This window comes from Dipodomys spectabilis, unplaced genomic scaffold (assembly GCF_019054845.1).
Source record: "Dipodomys spectabilis isolate Male_0828 unplaced genomic scaffold, ASM1905484v1 ptg000119l, whole genome shotgun sequence".
In the NCBI taxonomy this organism is placed as follows: domain Eukaryota; kingdom Metazoa; phylum Chordata; class Mammalia; order Rodentia; family Heteromyidae; genus Dipodomys; species Dipodomys spectabilis.
In genome coordinates this window covers 4,627,549-4,641,368 of record NW_024870796.1, presented here as the reverse complement: position 1 = coordinate 4,641,368, position 13,820 = coordinate 4,627,549, and the positions used below count along the sequence as shown (strand labels likewise).

General features: G+C 52.4%; 1 protein-coding gene across 5 annotated transcripts in view; it reads left to right on the top strand.

The window, feature by feature from the left end:
- Tnip1 (TNFAIP3 interacting protein 1) overlaps positions 1-13,820 on the top strand; it is a 52,740-nt gene that overhangs the window by 9,020 nt on the left and 29,900 nt on the right. For 2 of the 5 annotated variants that reach the window (XM_042688843.1, XM_042688844.1), the window contains exons 1-3: positions 10,091-10,548; positions 11,574-11,708; positions 13,381-13,466. In XM_042688843.1, coding sequence (XP_042544777.1) covers positions 10,413-10,548; positions 11,574-11,708; positions 13,381-13,466 — 357 coding nt within the window. In that variant the 5' untranslated portion in view covers positions 10,091-10,412. Of the gene's footprint in view, positions 1-640; positions 882-10,090; positions 10,549-11,573; positions 11,709-13,380; positions 13,467-13,820 lie in introns of those variants that run through there. The other 3 variants (XM_042688840.1, XM_042688841.1, XM_042688842.1) reach the window with 3 other exon arrangements.

Below are 13,820 nucleotides of genomic sequence, written 5' to 3'. Positions count from 1 at the left end.
TCCCCCAAAACCAGAAGTGGTGCTGTGGCTCAAGTGGTACAGCACTTGCAATACCCTCCCCCCCCAAAAAAGGTTAACAATAATAATTAATAATCCTATTTTTTTAATGGGTGCTTTAGCCTAACTGGGTTTAGAAGGACCCTGCAGGGAACTTTGAAGCCTCTGGCTCCAAATGCTGACTTGCATTTTGGGGTGCCTCCCCCCTTCCCCGTTTCCCACCCCCCCCAACGTCTCCCAAAAGGATGGGGTTGGGTGGTCTCTGAAATTCCCCGCTTTCTAGGTGGTCCGGGCCTGCGTCCAGGGCTTCCGGCGCGGGGCGGTGGGCCGAGAGGCTTCGCGGACGCGGGGAGGGCGGCGCGGGGAGGGCGCAGTCTGCGGGGAAGCCCGGCCGTCGAGGGCCTCGCCCACCCGCGGGTAGGTGTGTGTGGAGGGGGAGGAGACAGGGCTCCGCAGCGACCTCCGCGGCGCCAGAACCCGGCCGGACGCTGTTTACCTGGCTCGGCTCCGCCCCCGCCCCAGCAGCGCGCGGCGCGATTGGAGGAGCGTGCTGTCAGTCAAAGCGGGGTTTTCCCAGGGGTGGGGCCTCTCCTTCCTCCCCCTCCCCCCTCCCTCCGCACTTCCTCATCTAGGGCCGCGTCCCCTCCCCCTGTCCCGGTCAAGGTCCGGCTTCTGAGGAGAGTCGGAGCAACCGCGGGGGACCTTACGAAGCTCGGCGTCCCTGGACGCGGCGAGCGGGGTGCTTCCCCCCCCCCATTTCCCCACCTCACACACATAGACAAGTTCTCGTCCTCAAGTAAGCCGTAGCGGGAGAGTGAAGGGGCGGAAGGGAAACCGGGAGTGGGGTACTTCAAAGGCCTCGGCCACCCCGGCCTGGAGTAGAGGTAAGGCTGGGGAAGACGGCTTAGGCCGCGGGACGCCTGCCACCCCGAGCTCGCCCGCTCCCGGAGCGACTCGGTCGTGGTTGGGGCCGGGCCTGCGCGGGGAGGCCGGGCCTGCCGCCGAGGGGCCGCGCGTGCGCACTGCGGGGCGGGGGGGGGGGGGCGCCGAGGCCGGGCCTGCCGCCGAGGGGCCGCGCGTGCGCACTGCGGGGCGGGGGGGGGGGGGCGCCGAGGCCGGGCCTGCCGCCGAGGGGCCGCGCGTGCGCACTGCGGGGCGGGGGGGGGGGGTTGCCGAGGCCGGGCCTGCAGCCGAGGGGCCGCGCGTGCGCACTGCGGGGCGGGGAGTTGGGGGGGGCGGCGCCACTACTGATTGCCCGCTGAACACGGTAGTTAGGTAAATAGTGAGCGCGTACAACTCTGTAATCGTGATGAGAAAAAAAGGGCAATAACTTTTGGGGGCGATTTGATGAGATCAAATGTTGATATAAAGCGTGTGTTAAACTCTTTAATTATATATAGAGAGAGACAGACAGACAGACAGACAGAGACACAGAGAGATCCTAAACACCAGCATGATTTTTATGCCCATTTTACGGTTGAGAAAATCCGACCCACTTGGAGATTGGGTTCAGTGTAGTAAGTTGTAAAGTCAGGCTTTTTCTTTCTTTCTTTTTTTTTAAAATTATTATCTGTAAGTAGCTGTACAAAGAAGTTGCCATTCTACAAAGCAAGACAGGTTGTGAACTACAGCTCCCCCCCTTTGTTTCTGTTCATATGTGTGTTTGTGTGTGTGTGTGTGTGTTTCTCCTTTGGAGACATTTGTTACACATTGCTAGGAGTATTTTGTGGGGCTGGAGTTTTGACTTTGGGCTATTTTGACTGTAGGGCATTTGTGTGTCTGATCATATGTGGAAAGAATCACTTTATACATTCATTCAGGAGTGGGTGGGAATTTTGTGTGACTGAGAAACTGTTTGGGTTAGGGAGGGAGGGACTTTTGCGGATGAGGTAAGAGCCCCCCTCCCCACCCCTTTGCAGAATGACAGTGCAGGGAAATGTGGAGATTCCTAATGCATCATTTTTATGTCACCACTGCATCAAAATGGAATTTAATCAGCTCTTACTCATTTTCCAGACAATGGGGGATGTACTTCGAGGGGATTTCAGCATCTGGTGCTGGTGCGTGGTTAGACTCTCAATTTTTTTTTTAATCCTTAGTTATGGATATTGGTGGAATGTTTATTGTTAGTTCAGACTTCACAGCAATCAGTGATCCTGTATTAATATCCCTTTGCCACAGAGCATGAATCAGTAAACTGATAATGAAAATATTATACTTTGTGAATGCTTTACTAGGTGCCAGTAATGTGGCTTGAACTCAGGAGCTCTCTCTCTCTCAGTTTTCTGTGTGTGTGTGTGTGTGTGTTATGGATTTGAATTCAGGGCCTTAGCATTGTCCCTTACTTTTTTTTTTTTTGGCCAGTCCTGGGACTTGAACTCAGGGCCTGGGCACTCTTCCTGAGCTGCTTTTGCTCAAGGCTAGCACTCTTCCACTTGAGCCACAGCGCCACTTTGGGCTTTTTCTGTTTATGTGGTACTGAGGAATCGAACCCAGGACTTCATGCATGCTTGGCAAGCGCTCTACCACTGAGCCACATTCACAGCCCAGGACTGACTCTTCATGGAAGCATTTGATAATTGCTCCCCCTGGAAGCTACACATGGGAGAATCTTTGTTCTACATATGTAGAATATGAAATACTCCAATGTTGTCCCCCACCCATGGGTGTCCTGTTTGTAGACAGTGTGGCTGAGTGTTGATGCCTGCTTCTGGATGCCCACACTAGCAGCTTCTTTGGGCCCCAGGAAATGGTGGGGTCTGACTCATCCCCCCTTACTCCCAGTACTGCTGTGCCTGGGGGCCCGGATGTCCTCGTTGGGTCAAGTCGACCTGATTAAGGTACAAAGCATTGTGGGAGGTTGCTTATCTGCCTCCTCCTACTGGCCACTCTTCTTCCTGCAGGAGCTGTGATTTAGCCTCTTGGCCAGCCTGCTTTTTCCTGCCAGTGTGCCCAGCTAGTTCTCATGCTGAAGCCTTTGTCTTGCCTTCTCTCCGCTGAATACCTTCCATAGCTCTTCCCGAGGCTGGTTTTTCCTCATCTCACTTCAAATGTCACCTCACCAGAGGGGCCTTCCCTGACCTCCTTATGCAAAATAGGCCCCCCCTCTCACTTTCTGTCACATTGCTATTTTACTTCTTTTGCGTGCGTTCATCATGTTATGAGAATATATTTGCAAATGAGAAAGTACATGCACGGAACTTGGTGGCTAGCATAGATTTTGTTTGTGGTTTCTTTTTTGCCAGTCCTGGGGCTTGAACTCAGAGCCTGGGCACTGTCCCTGAGCCCCTTTGTGCTCAAAGCTAGTGCTCTACCACTTGAGCCACGGCTCCACTTCTGGCTTTTTCTTTCTTTTTTTTTTTTTAATTTAATTTAATTTTATTTGTGAACATACTGTACAGAGGGGTTACAATTACATGGGCAGGATAATGCGTACATTTCTTACCAAGCATTGCAGCCTCCTCCTTTGGTTTACCCTTCACATCCCTTCCCAGCCTCCCCCCTCCCCCCCAATCCCAATCCTTCTCCTCCCCCCCCCCCCCCCCACCGACGTTGTAACTTCTGGCTTTTTCTGAGTGATTTATTGGAGATATGAGTCTTATGGACTTTCTGCCCAGGCTGGCTTTGCACTGCGACCCTCGGATCTCAGCCTTCTGAGTTGTGAGGATGACAGGCATGAGCCACTGGCTTCTCTTTTCCTAGAACAATAGTGGAGAAGGCAAGGATCATTTTAGTCTTCCCAAATGTACTCAGACACTGGGGAACAGGATGGGTGTGGCTCTGCTGAGTGTCCAGCACAGCAGTAGAAGAGATGAAACTGGAATAGTGCGCAAGGTGTAGACAGTGCAGGCAGGATGAGAACCAGAACCTGATCTCGCGAGACATCACCCTTGGAGAGTTACAAGCACGTCCTGCTGATTCTCAGGCCCACCCTGGGCCGTGTTCAGGAGCATGGGTGCTGAACCTGGCTCTGCCCTCCACCAATAGGTGGTCCGATGAGGACCACTGGACTATGAGCTCTACTGGGAAGCATCAAGACTAACTGGTGGCAAGTGTTTCGAATATGAAATACTCCAAGGGGTACCAGGTAGTGAGGAAGGGATCTAAAAGGAGGTGACATTGTGGATATTCCCTAGAAATATGGTGAAGACCCCGATCTCTTATGAGACATAGAGGTCAAGGCAGAAGATTTGGAATAAGGCTCTGTTGGATTGGAGGGTCTTTGCTGACCATCAGCTGAGTCAGGCCTAAGAGATACCAGGCCTGGGGCTGGAGGCGTGGCTCAGTTGGTAGAGCGTTAGCCAATGAGCAAAGCATCAGGTGCTGAGTTTGAGTTTGAGTCTCTCACACACAAACAAAAGAGAAAACAGACCTGAAACTGCCTGACTTCCGCTAGGGAACCAGCTAGAGCCGCTGGTTCACAAACCTAGCCTGCATTGGTGTCCCCTGGGCTTCAGCAGGTCCCCCTCTTTTCTCACTGGGCCATACCTTTCTGGTGCCAACCCTCCCCTCCTCTCATCCCCCCCCCCCTTCCCCCAGTGTCCCTGAGCATGGGCCTAGGGCGGGCTTCAGTCTAAGGAGAGTGACAGGGAAGGAATTGGGGTAGGAGCCGCTACATTCCAGCCCCCCCCCTCCCCTCCCCCGCTAACCCTGGTAGTCCCTGTGGCCACTTTGGGAAGTTTCCCCTTGTTCTCCCTGTCACCTGCCTGGATGATCACTGACTGGAATGAATGACTGCTTGTCTTGAGGCCATTCATCCCTGCAGAGCTGAGCATGTCTGCTCTGAGGACCTGGTCCTGAGCCAGTTTCCTCTGAAAGGCAGGAGCCCCGTGTCCCGCAGCACCTGCGGGGCAGGTCAAGCATAAGCACCACTCCCCCGCGTCTAGAGAGAACACCTGGAGTTGCATCCCGACTACCCTGCCAGCCCCAGAGAAACCAGTGTGCTGGGTTTAATATTGGCATCTATGTGTGCACATGCACACCAACACTGATACTTGAACTCAGGGCTTGGGTGCTGTCCTTTTAGCTTTTTTGCTTAAGGCTGGCACTCTACCACATGCACAATATAGCTCCACGTCTGGCTTTTTTGGTAGTTAATTGGAGAGAGAAGAGTCTCCCAGATTTTTCCTGCCTTGGCTCGCTTTGAATGGAGATCCTCAGATCTCATTCTCTTGAATAGAGTCATAGGCATGAATTGCTGATGCCCATCTTGAATTTAGGGTTTATTCTTCTTCTGTATGTATGTACAGTTTTATTATGAAAATGTGCATCTGTAAATAATATACATATGGTATTGTGTTAAAATCACCTCAAATACCATTACACTGTGTTCTTTCACAACCTGTTTTTTTGTTTGTTTGTTTTGCTTGCTATGATTGCTGTGAATTGTAGCTCTGGTTCACTCATAGTCACTATTTTATAGCATTCCCTGGTAGGAATTTGCTAGTAAGTATGTATTTCTTTTCAGTACTGGGGTTTAAACAGCTCCCCACCTTGCACTTGCTAGGCGGGTGCTCTGCTACTTGAGCCACTCCTCCAGCTCTACAGTTTTTGTTGTAGTTTCCTACCCTTTGTTGTTAGAATCGCATCTTTGGCTTTTATCTGAGTCTCTTCCCAGGCCTCAATACCATATTTGATTTATAGTGTTTTTCTTAGAGCGAAATTGAGGGATTAGGTAAATCAGCTGAGGCATGTTGGGAACGGAGAGACAAGAGGAGACTTGAGACCTCCAATTCTTGTTGTTTCCAGATGGGGCTCAGTGTCTTTTGTTCCCACAGCTTGTGACTGAGGCCAGTGCTCCCTCCTGCATTCAGTGAGCTCCTAGCTGCTGGGAGGTTCGCCGCCCCAGTGCAGGAGCTGAGGGGAGGAAGGCTGGAGGAGACAGTGGATGGGGTTGCACAGGGAGTTCTCAGCAATTTTAGTACCAGAGGAGCAGTAGGCAGAGGTCAGTGCTGTGCTGGTGAGGGTTAGCTTCCTTAGGATTGTGTGGTCATGAGTCGGGCCCTGACCTTTGAACTCAGCCCGCAGAGCAGGTGTTGAGCCAGGTGTGAGTTGCACACCTGGGTGGTCGTTGCAGCGTAGGGTGGTTGTCTCTAGTTTCGTGTTGTTGTGCCTGCTGTGGTCATCTCAAGACCGGGCCCAGGGCCCAGGAGGCACTCCTGTGCCCAATGCCTACGCTGGGAGCACTGGCCTGGAGTCCTTCCTCCTCTGTTTCTTATCAGGCCCCTGTAGCCTGGTCTTTGTTTTTGCCACTCCTGAGGCTTGAACTCAAGGCCTTGGCACTCTCCCTGAGCTTCTTCTGCTCAAAGTCAAGGCTAGCACTCTACCATTTGAGCATAGCACCACTTCTGGCTTTTTTTGTTTATGTGGGACTGAGGATGCTAGGCAAGCACTCTGCCACATTCCCAGCCCTAGTCTTGTTTCTAATAAGGGGGCTCTTCCCCCTTCCCAAGGTCCTCCAGCCTCAGTAGGTGCCAGAACAATGATTCTCTCTTGTTATCTCTCTCTCTTTCTTTCTCTCTCTCTCTCTCTCACACACACACACATTCACACACATGGATATGAATAGAGAAAGAGGTGCCAGCTGTGAGCAAAAAAGCCTAGGTAGAATGAGATACCCAGAATTCAAACCCTGGTACTCCAGTACTCATTGCACGTATACATACACGTGCATGCACACACACACAAATAATGTCTTATTGCACATATATACTTGTACTTTGACAGTTGTTTTGTGGGTGTTTTTCTGTGTCATCGCAGGCTTTCCCATCGTTTTTGATGGCTGTATAGTACTCAGTATATGATTAGTCCAGTGCCAATGCTGTGATAGAGTAGACTTGCCGACTCAGCAAGTTCTGGCCCATTAGGTAAGAGAAGCTCCCTCCAACACAATTTTCTACAGCAGCCCCTTTGTCCTCAGCCAGTCTGGTGGACCTACGGAACATTAACGGCATGGAGGGAAGGCGTGTTAGCTGGCTGTCACTGTCACGGATTACTGGAGGTGATTATGAGGTTTACTTTGGCTCTTGGTTTTGGACAGTCAGAGACCAATTGCCCCTATTGCTTTGAGCCTGTAACAGGGCAGCACAGCATGGCCGAAGCACATGGCCCAGCAAAACGCTCACCTCATCAGTGAGGAAGCAAAGAGAAAAGGGGAGGGGGAGGAGCCTGCCCCCACAATTCCCTTTGAGGACATGCCTAAGGACCACCTGTCTGGTTCTACCTCTCAGGTTCCACCATCTCCCAATTAGTGTCCATTAGCAAGCCTGTAACACAGCTGGACTGTGGCTGGCACTTGCCACCATAGGCTGACATCTGCAGGATTGCGGTTGCATGGGTTAGGAGTGGTGAGCTAGTGGTGAGGCTGGGGAGGGGAGCCAGGCCCTGTGGAGGTGGAGCTGGAGCCAGGGCCAGGCCGCTACAAGGCAACACTGGAGGTTCTTGATCTCTCAGCGGTGCATGGGGAAGAGCAGCATCTTTTTTTTTTGTTAGTTGTGGGGCTTGAACTCTGGGCCTGGCCGCTGTCCCCCAGCTCTTCAGCTCATGGTGAGTGCTCTACCACTGGAGCCACAGCACCACTTCCAATTTTCTGATGGTTTATTGGAGATAAGAGTCTCACAGACTTTCCTGCCCGGGCTAGGTTTGAACCGAGGTCATTTTTTTAAGTTTTAGCAAGGATTGATTGATTGATTGATTTTGGTGCAGGTCCTGGGGCTCGAACTCAGGGCCTGGGTGTTATCCCTGAGCTTCTTTTGTTCAAGGCTATTGCGCCATCAGATGAGGAAACAGTACTTGGAAAAAATGTTTATACTATGCCTGCGCATGCCTCTGATCAATGCTCTCAGGTGTGTGGCCTCTCGGAACGGGCGGGGCCTTGCAGTCTCCCTGCCGTGAATCGGAGGCATGGAGGTTGCACAATGGACCTCTCAGAAGATGCCCCTGTACACAGGTGTGTCGAGCCGGGCTCTGTGCTCCCAGAACTTCTCATCTCCCAAGTGAGCCAGCCCTGGGGAAGAAAATGAGCCCTGTCATCAAGCAGGGTCAATTGTGGACCTGTTTAGGGCACCTGCAGAATGGTGGATGGGAACCAGGACACCTGCTGCTACTTGTCCCTTAAGGCAGCCCCAGTCCCCTTGCCAGCCCTCAGTCCCAGGTCCCAGGGATGGCCCACCATCCCGGGCAGTGACAGGAGCACAGAGATACCTAACATAGACTCCTGTCCAGGAATGTGTCAGCCACGTGGGCCGATGCTGGCTCCGATCAGGCCTATCAAGCCTAGTGGCAGGCATGGGGGGTGGGGCAAGGAGGACACTTGGGCCACCAGCCAATCTGAGTGTCTAGCTCTTTGTCACACCAAGAACACCACCCACACAGGTTCCTTATCACAGTACTGTGTCACCTTGACCTTTCAGGTTAAAAACAAGTTACTCCTAGCAGGCATGACTGTATGGGCCACTGTCCTTTGCCTCGTGGGACCTGGCAGGGCATGGGTCCCTGTTGCAGGAGAGTGTGTGGGGCTTGGGTCTGCTTGTCCGAAGCTTGTCTACTTTCTAGTCTGTTCCATGCCGTGGGTGCTCTGGGTGAACCCCTTGCAACTTCTTAGGCTGCAGGAACCAGCCGAAAGTTTCTCCATTGCCCGGAGCTTTCCTGCCAGCCTTCTTGAACTCCCTCTGCTGTTCTGGCCTGTCCTGTTGAGGGCGCTCCCGAGCCAGGTGAGTTAGAGCAGAGTTAAAGCATCAGCCCTCTGGCAGGCTGAGATGGCTTTATATCCAGCTGTTAATGAGCGTCCGCTGTCTCCTGTGTAACTCAGAGATGGCATCAGCCATGCGTAGGCCGAACGACAGAATCACATAGAGCATTCAGTGAGCACCTGGTCAGCCCCTGATTGGTGAAGGGAGGAATAGTTCTTATTAACGCTGCATCCGAGTCTGCTTTCTGTGGCCACAGTGGGTTTGAAGGGCGGTGGAAGGAGCATTGTGGAAGCAGCTTTTTCCTTGCGAGGGGAATTCGGGACTCCTGAGTGCTAGATTCTGAGGGCACCCCCTGGGGAAGGATACCCGGGAGCTCTTGCTCAGAGGCTGGCTCAGCCTTTGCCTAGAACATTCTTCCTGACGCTTCTTCCGGTTCCTGTCTCCTCCTTGCTTGCTTGGGTTTTGTCACCTGGAGTACTTACTGTGTTCCCAACACCCCCATCGCCTCTGCTCCTAGGACATAATCTTCACAGAGGATTTTGTCTGTTTTGCTTGCTGATAATCCCCCAGCTCACTCCAGGGAAGCTCACTCATTATTGAACAGATGAACGAAGGAGTGAAGGAATGAACCAACAAACAGTTTCTCGACCAAGTTATAAAACTATGATTCAGAAATGATGTAGAGTAACTTCAAGTGTGTGTGTGGGGGGGTGTGCGTGTGCGCACATGCACGCATGCATGCACACACATGGGGGGGCAGATGAAATCCAACAGATTAAGACAGTGTCACTGTGCAGAGAGTGGTTGGATGGAAAATTCTTCAGCTTCTTAGAACTGGAAGGGACAGACTATTCACATCTGAGACCAAAGGAGGAGGGTGACAATGTTAAATGTGAGCCAGGCTTTTTCTTCTTTACATTGAGGATCACTGTTTAAGGCTCGTGCTTCCCCTCTTAGAGTAGAAGAGGGACTCCCCACAGTCCCACGGTGCCTTAATGCCATGGTTGTTTGCTTTTGCTAACATTACACAGGACATGGACTTAAAGCCCACCACTACCGTTGACAGCTCCACTTCCATTTTTCTGGTGATTTTGGAGATAAGAGTTTCATGGAAGGGTTGGGAATGTGGCTTAGTGGTAGAGTGCTTGCCTAGCATGCATGAAGCCCTGGGTTCGATTCCTCAGCCCCATATAAGCAGAAAAACCTGGAAGTGGCGCTGTGGCTTAATTGGTAGAGTGCTAGCCTTGAGCAAAAGAAGCTCAGGGACAGTGCCCAGGCCCTGAGTTCAAGCCTCAGGACTGGCCAAAATAAAAAATAAAGTCTCATGAACTTTCCTGCCTGAACTGGCTTTGAACCATGATTCTCAGATCTCAGCCTCCCGCGTAACTACAATTATAGGCATGAGCTACCAGCGCCCAGCCAATTGACATATTTTAAACAAATGAGCAGTGCCCAAGGCTGCTAAAGGGAATGGGTGTCATTCAGTTGCATTTATAGAAGCAGAGTATGCAGATCAAAGGAGGCGATGTTCTGCTCGGCCGTTCTACGGCCAGACCATCCTGAAGTAATGTGTCCTATTCGGGATTCTGGGGACTGCGTTTTGGAGTGTTGGCAAGCTTAGTGCATCCCCAGAAAAGACGCCCCCAATGACCAGGCCAGCCCGCTGATACACTGCTGTTGTCCTTACAGCCAGGTGGGCACCACGGCAGGGGCTGAGTCACCCTCATGGAAGGGAGAGGACCCTACCGGATCTACGACCCTGGGGGCAGTGTGCCTCCAGGAGAGGCGTCCGCAGCTTTGGAGCGCCTAGTGGAGGAGAATTCCCGGCTGAAGGAAAAAATACAAGGGATAAAGATGTTAGGTAAAGCAGACTGTGCCCCCTGCCGGTGAGCTCCCTCCTCGCAGCCCAGTCCCTCCACCTGTCGGGAGAGAACGCAGCCAGCCTCTGCCCATACCACCCACGCTGTCCCTCCAGGCCCACAGGAGTGTCTTTATGCACTTCTAGAGCACTGGGACATTGGTCCCAGGCCCTGATTCCTCACCACCCCTGAGGGTCATAGAGGGACCCCGAGGGATGTCGTGGGAAGCAGGGGGGAAGGACTAGGAGGCCCAGTTCACAGACCTGGACCCAGAAGGGTCTCGTCTTTGTGAGTGTGAGGGGCAGAGGGCCAGCTGCATGCTGGCAGCAGGGATGGGCCACTGAGGGGTCCAGGGAGCCGAGCTGGCTTAAAACAAGGTACAGCAGCCCCCTCAGCCTCTCTTCTGGCTTCTGCTCAGCTGTTCCCCACTGCCTGGAGCAGCCCCACATTCCTTCATACCACTGCCGTGTCCCAGGCGCCTGGCTGGTGCCACCTCCTCCATGCAGGCCTCAGGAATTTCCCACCTTCTTCAACCGAAACCTCTTCCTTTGCTCCCTTCTCTGCTTTCAGCCTGGAGGATGAGTTTTAAAATGCTGCCTCTCTTCTTGGCACATCTGCCCGGGACGGCAGATGGGAGGGAAGGTGGTGTTCCCCTTCTTAGTTGCAGAAGGGAAACTGAGGCCTAGGGTGCGGTTGGTACTAGCCAGGGTCTCCTCCTGCAGCAGCCCCTGGCTCAGGGGGGCTTAGTGGTGGCCACCCTAGGCTACCACAGTGTCGTTTCTCCCCCCCTCCCACCCCCCACTTTCCACACTCCCCTCCCCGTTATTTCCTGGCTTGCTGGTACCTTTTCCTTGCTCTGGCCCATTTCCGGTGAAGAGTCAGAAAGTGGTTGGTTCTGTGTGACCACAACATAATGGAGGTTGTTCAGTCCAGGACTTGAGCCTCCAAATCCAGGCACCGGGCAGGGTGGGGAAAGCCAGTGCACGGGGCTAAGAAACCATCTGCTTCTCCACCCATGGACCTCTAGGGGAGCTCATGGAAGAGTCTCAGATGGAAGCATCCAGGCTGCGGCAGAAGGCCGAACTGCTGGTCAAGGACAGTGAGCCACACACGCCACCTCCTTCCCCCGCGGACTCCTTTGACCACTTGGCTGAGCTCACAGGTACAGAAGCATGTGGGCACCCCGCCTTCCTGTACCCCAAACTGCTGAACCTTTGTTCCTCTTGCCTAACTCCCTAATCCAGTGAAACCACAGCATTTATCCTGAGGCCACAGTTCCTCTTCATTCCCCAAGGTCAGATCTGGAAAGGACTTCAAAAATAATCTTGTTAAAGATGACTGTTGACTCAGCGCCTCCTGAGGCCCTGGCAGACATTAGTAGTCAATCACAGCAGTTGACTTGAGTCCAAGATGTGGCCTCAGGACCTTTACCGGCATATTCGACAGATACTTAGCAGTTGTTTGCCAACCATAGCACTCCAGGCGGCCATCCCTTATCAGGCTGAGTTAGGGTAGCTGAGTTGCAGAGAAGACTCTGCGCTCATTATTAGCCAGTTTTGGTTTATTTCAGTGTAGGTTAAGAGAAAGGAGGGCAATGACCAGGTGCTGAAGCCCTGCCTTACTTCAGTCCAGCATGTGCCAAGTCCAGGGCAAAGTCTGACCCCTCCCTGGCCTGGGTGAAAGCCTGCCCTTTGGCTGGTTGCGACATTTGCTGAATAATAGACCAAGGTTGGAAAATGGTGATATGGCTGCAGCCAGTGGCCATTTCCAACCTCTGCCTGCCATGCCCATTCAGCATGTCCTGATCCTGACGTCCATCCTGAGCCCGTGATTGATGCCAGGGCTAGCCAGAGTGAGGCACTGAGCCACACTAGGGAGTTCTTGGCAGCCAGGGCCCCAGCAGACTGGGGAAGTAGAACTGAGTGAGAGTCTTGGTTTTGTAATTGCTGGCTCTGTGATTGTGGGTAAGTCGGTGACCTTGTAAAGCCTCAGCTTCCTGTAGAGCCAGGCACCAGCGTCTCACACCTGCAATCCTAGCTGTCAGGACGCTGAAGTCTGAAGATCAAAGTTTGAAGCCAGCCCAGGCAGAAAAGTCTGTGAAACTCTTATCTCCAATTAACCACCAAACAGCTTGAAAGTGGAGCTGTGGCTTGAGTTGTAAACCTCCAGCTGCGAGTAAAAAAGCTAAGGGAAAGCACCAGTCCATGAGTTCAAGCCCCAATATCAGTACACAAAAATTTTAAAAACGTACAAAGGCTGGGTGCTGGTGGCTGACTCCCGCAAGCCTAGATATTTAGGAAGCGGAGATCTGAGGATCTTTGAAGCCCACCTGGGCAGGAAAGTTTGTAAAACTCTTATCTCCAATTAACCAATTAACACAAGCCAGTGGAGCTGTGGTTCAAATGGTAGAGCACTGTCCTTGAGCTTTGGGGTTAAGGGCAGTGCACAGGCTCAGAGTTCAAGCCCTAGGACAGGCAATAAAAAAGGCAGGGGGCAGATGTGGGATGGTCATGAAAATGGCCAGGAATATGTTTATAAAACCCTTTGTTTCTTGTAGATCACTGTCTTTATCATGGTGTGGAGTAGCAGGGAATGGGGGGTGCTTTTGGTTTGTCCCAGTGAGTTGAGGGAAAGGGGGTCGCTATATCCAAGGTCTTATCTCAGTCATTCCATGGCCAGTTTTCCTAGGCTACCTAGGCCTGGAGAGTCTGCCTCTATTTCTCCAACTAAAGTGGAGAACTCTAAGAACTCTTCTGTCAAGCACTGTTCTTGGGGATCCTTCTCTAGGCTTCTCCTTTCCCAATGTCTACAACTATGCTGTCTTGATTTTCCAGGGAAGGATACAAATGTGCCAGCACCTGTTGCTGCCTCGGTATGTTCCAGGGAGCCGCCGGTACCTGTGCCCAAACCTCCATCCAGTGTAAGTTGCATTTGGAATCATGGCTGGAGGTTACCTGACCTTCCAGTTCCTGCTGGCTGATACAAGGACCAGAAGAAAGAGGGTTGGAATCAAGACTGTACAATCTGGGTCTGGGAGTGTGGCTTAGTGGTAGAATGCTTGCCTAGCATGCATGAAGCCCTGTGTTCAATTCCCCAGTATCACATAAATAGGAAAAGTTGGAAGTGGCTCAAGTGGTAGAGTGCTGGCCTTGGGCAAAAGTAACTCAGGAACAGTGCCCAGGCCCTGAGTTAAAGCCTTAAGACTTGTTGGGGGGGGGGGGGGGAATGAGGGGAAGACTTCAATCTGGCTAGTTAGGTAACATTGAAAAAGTCA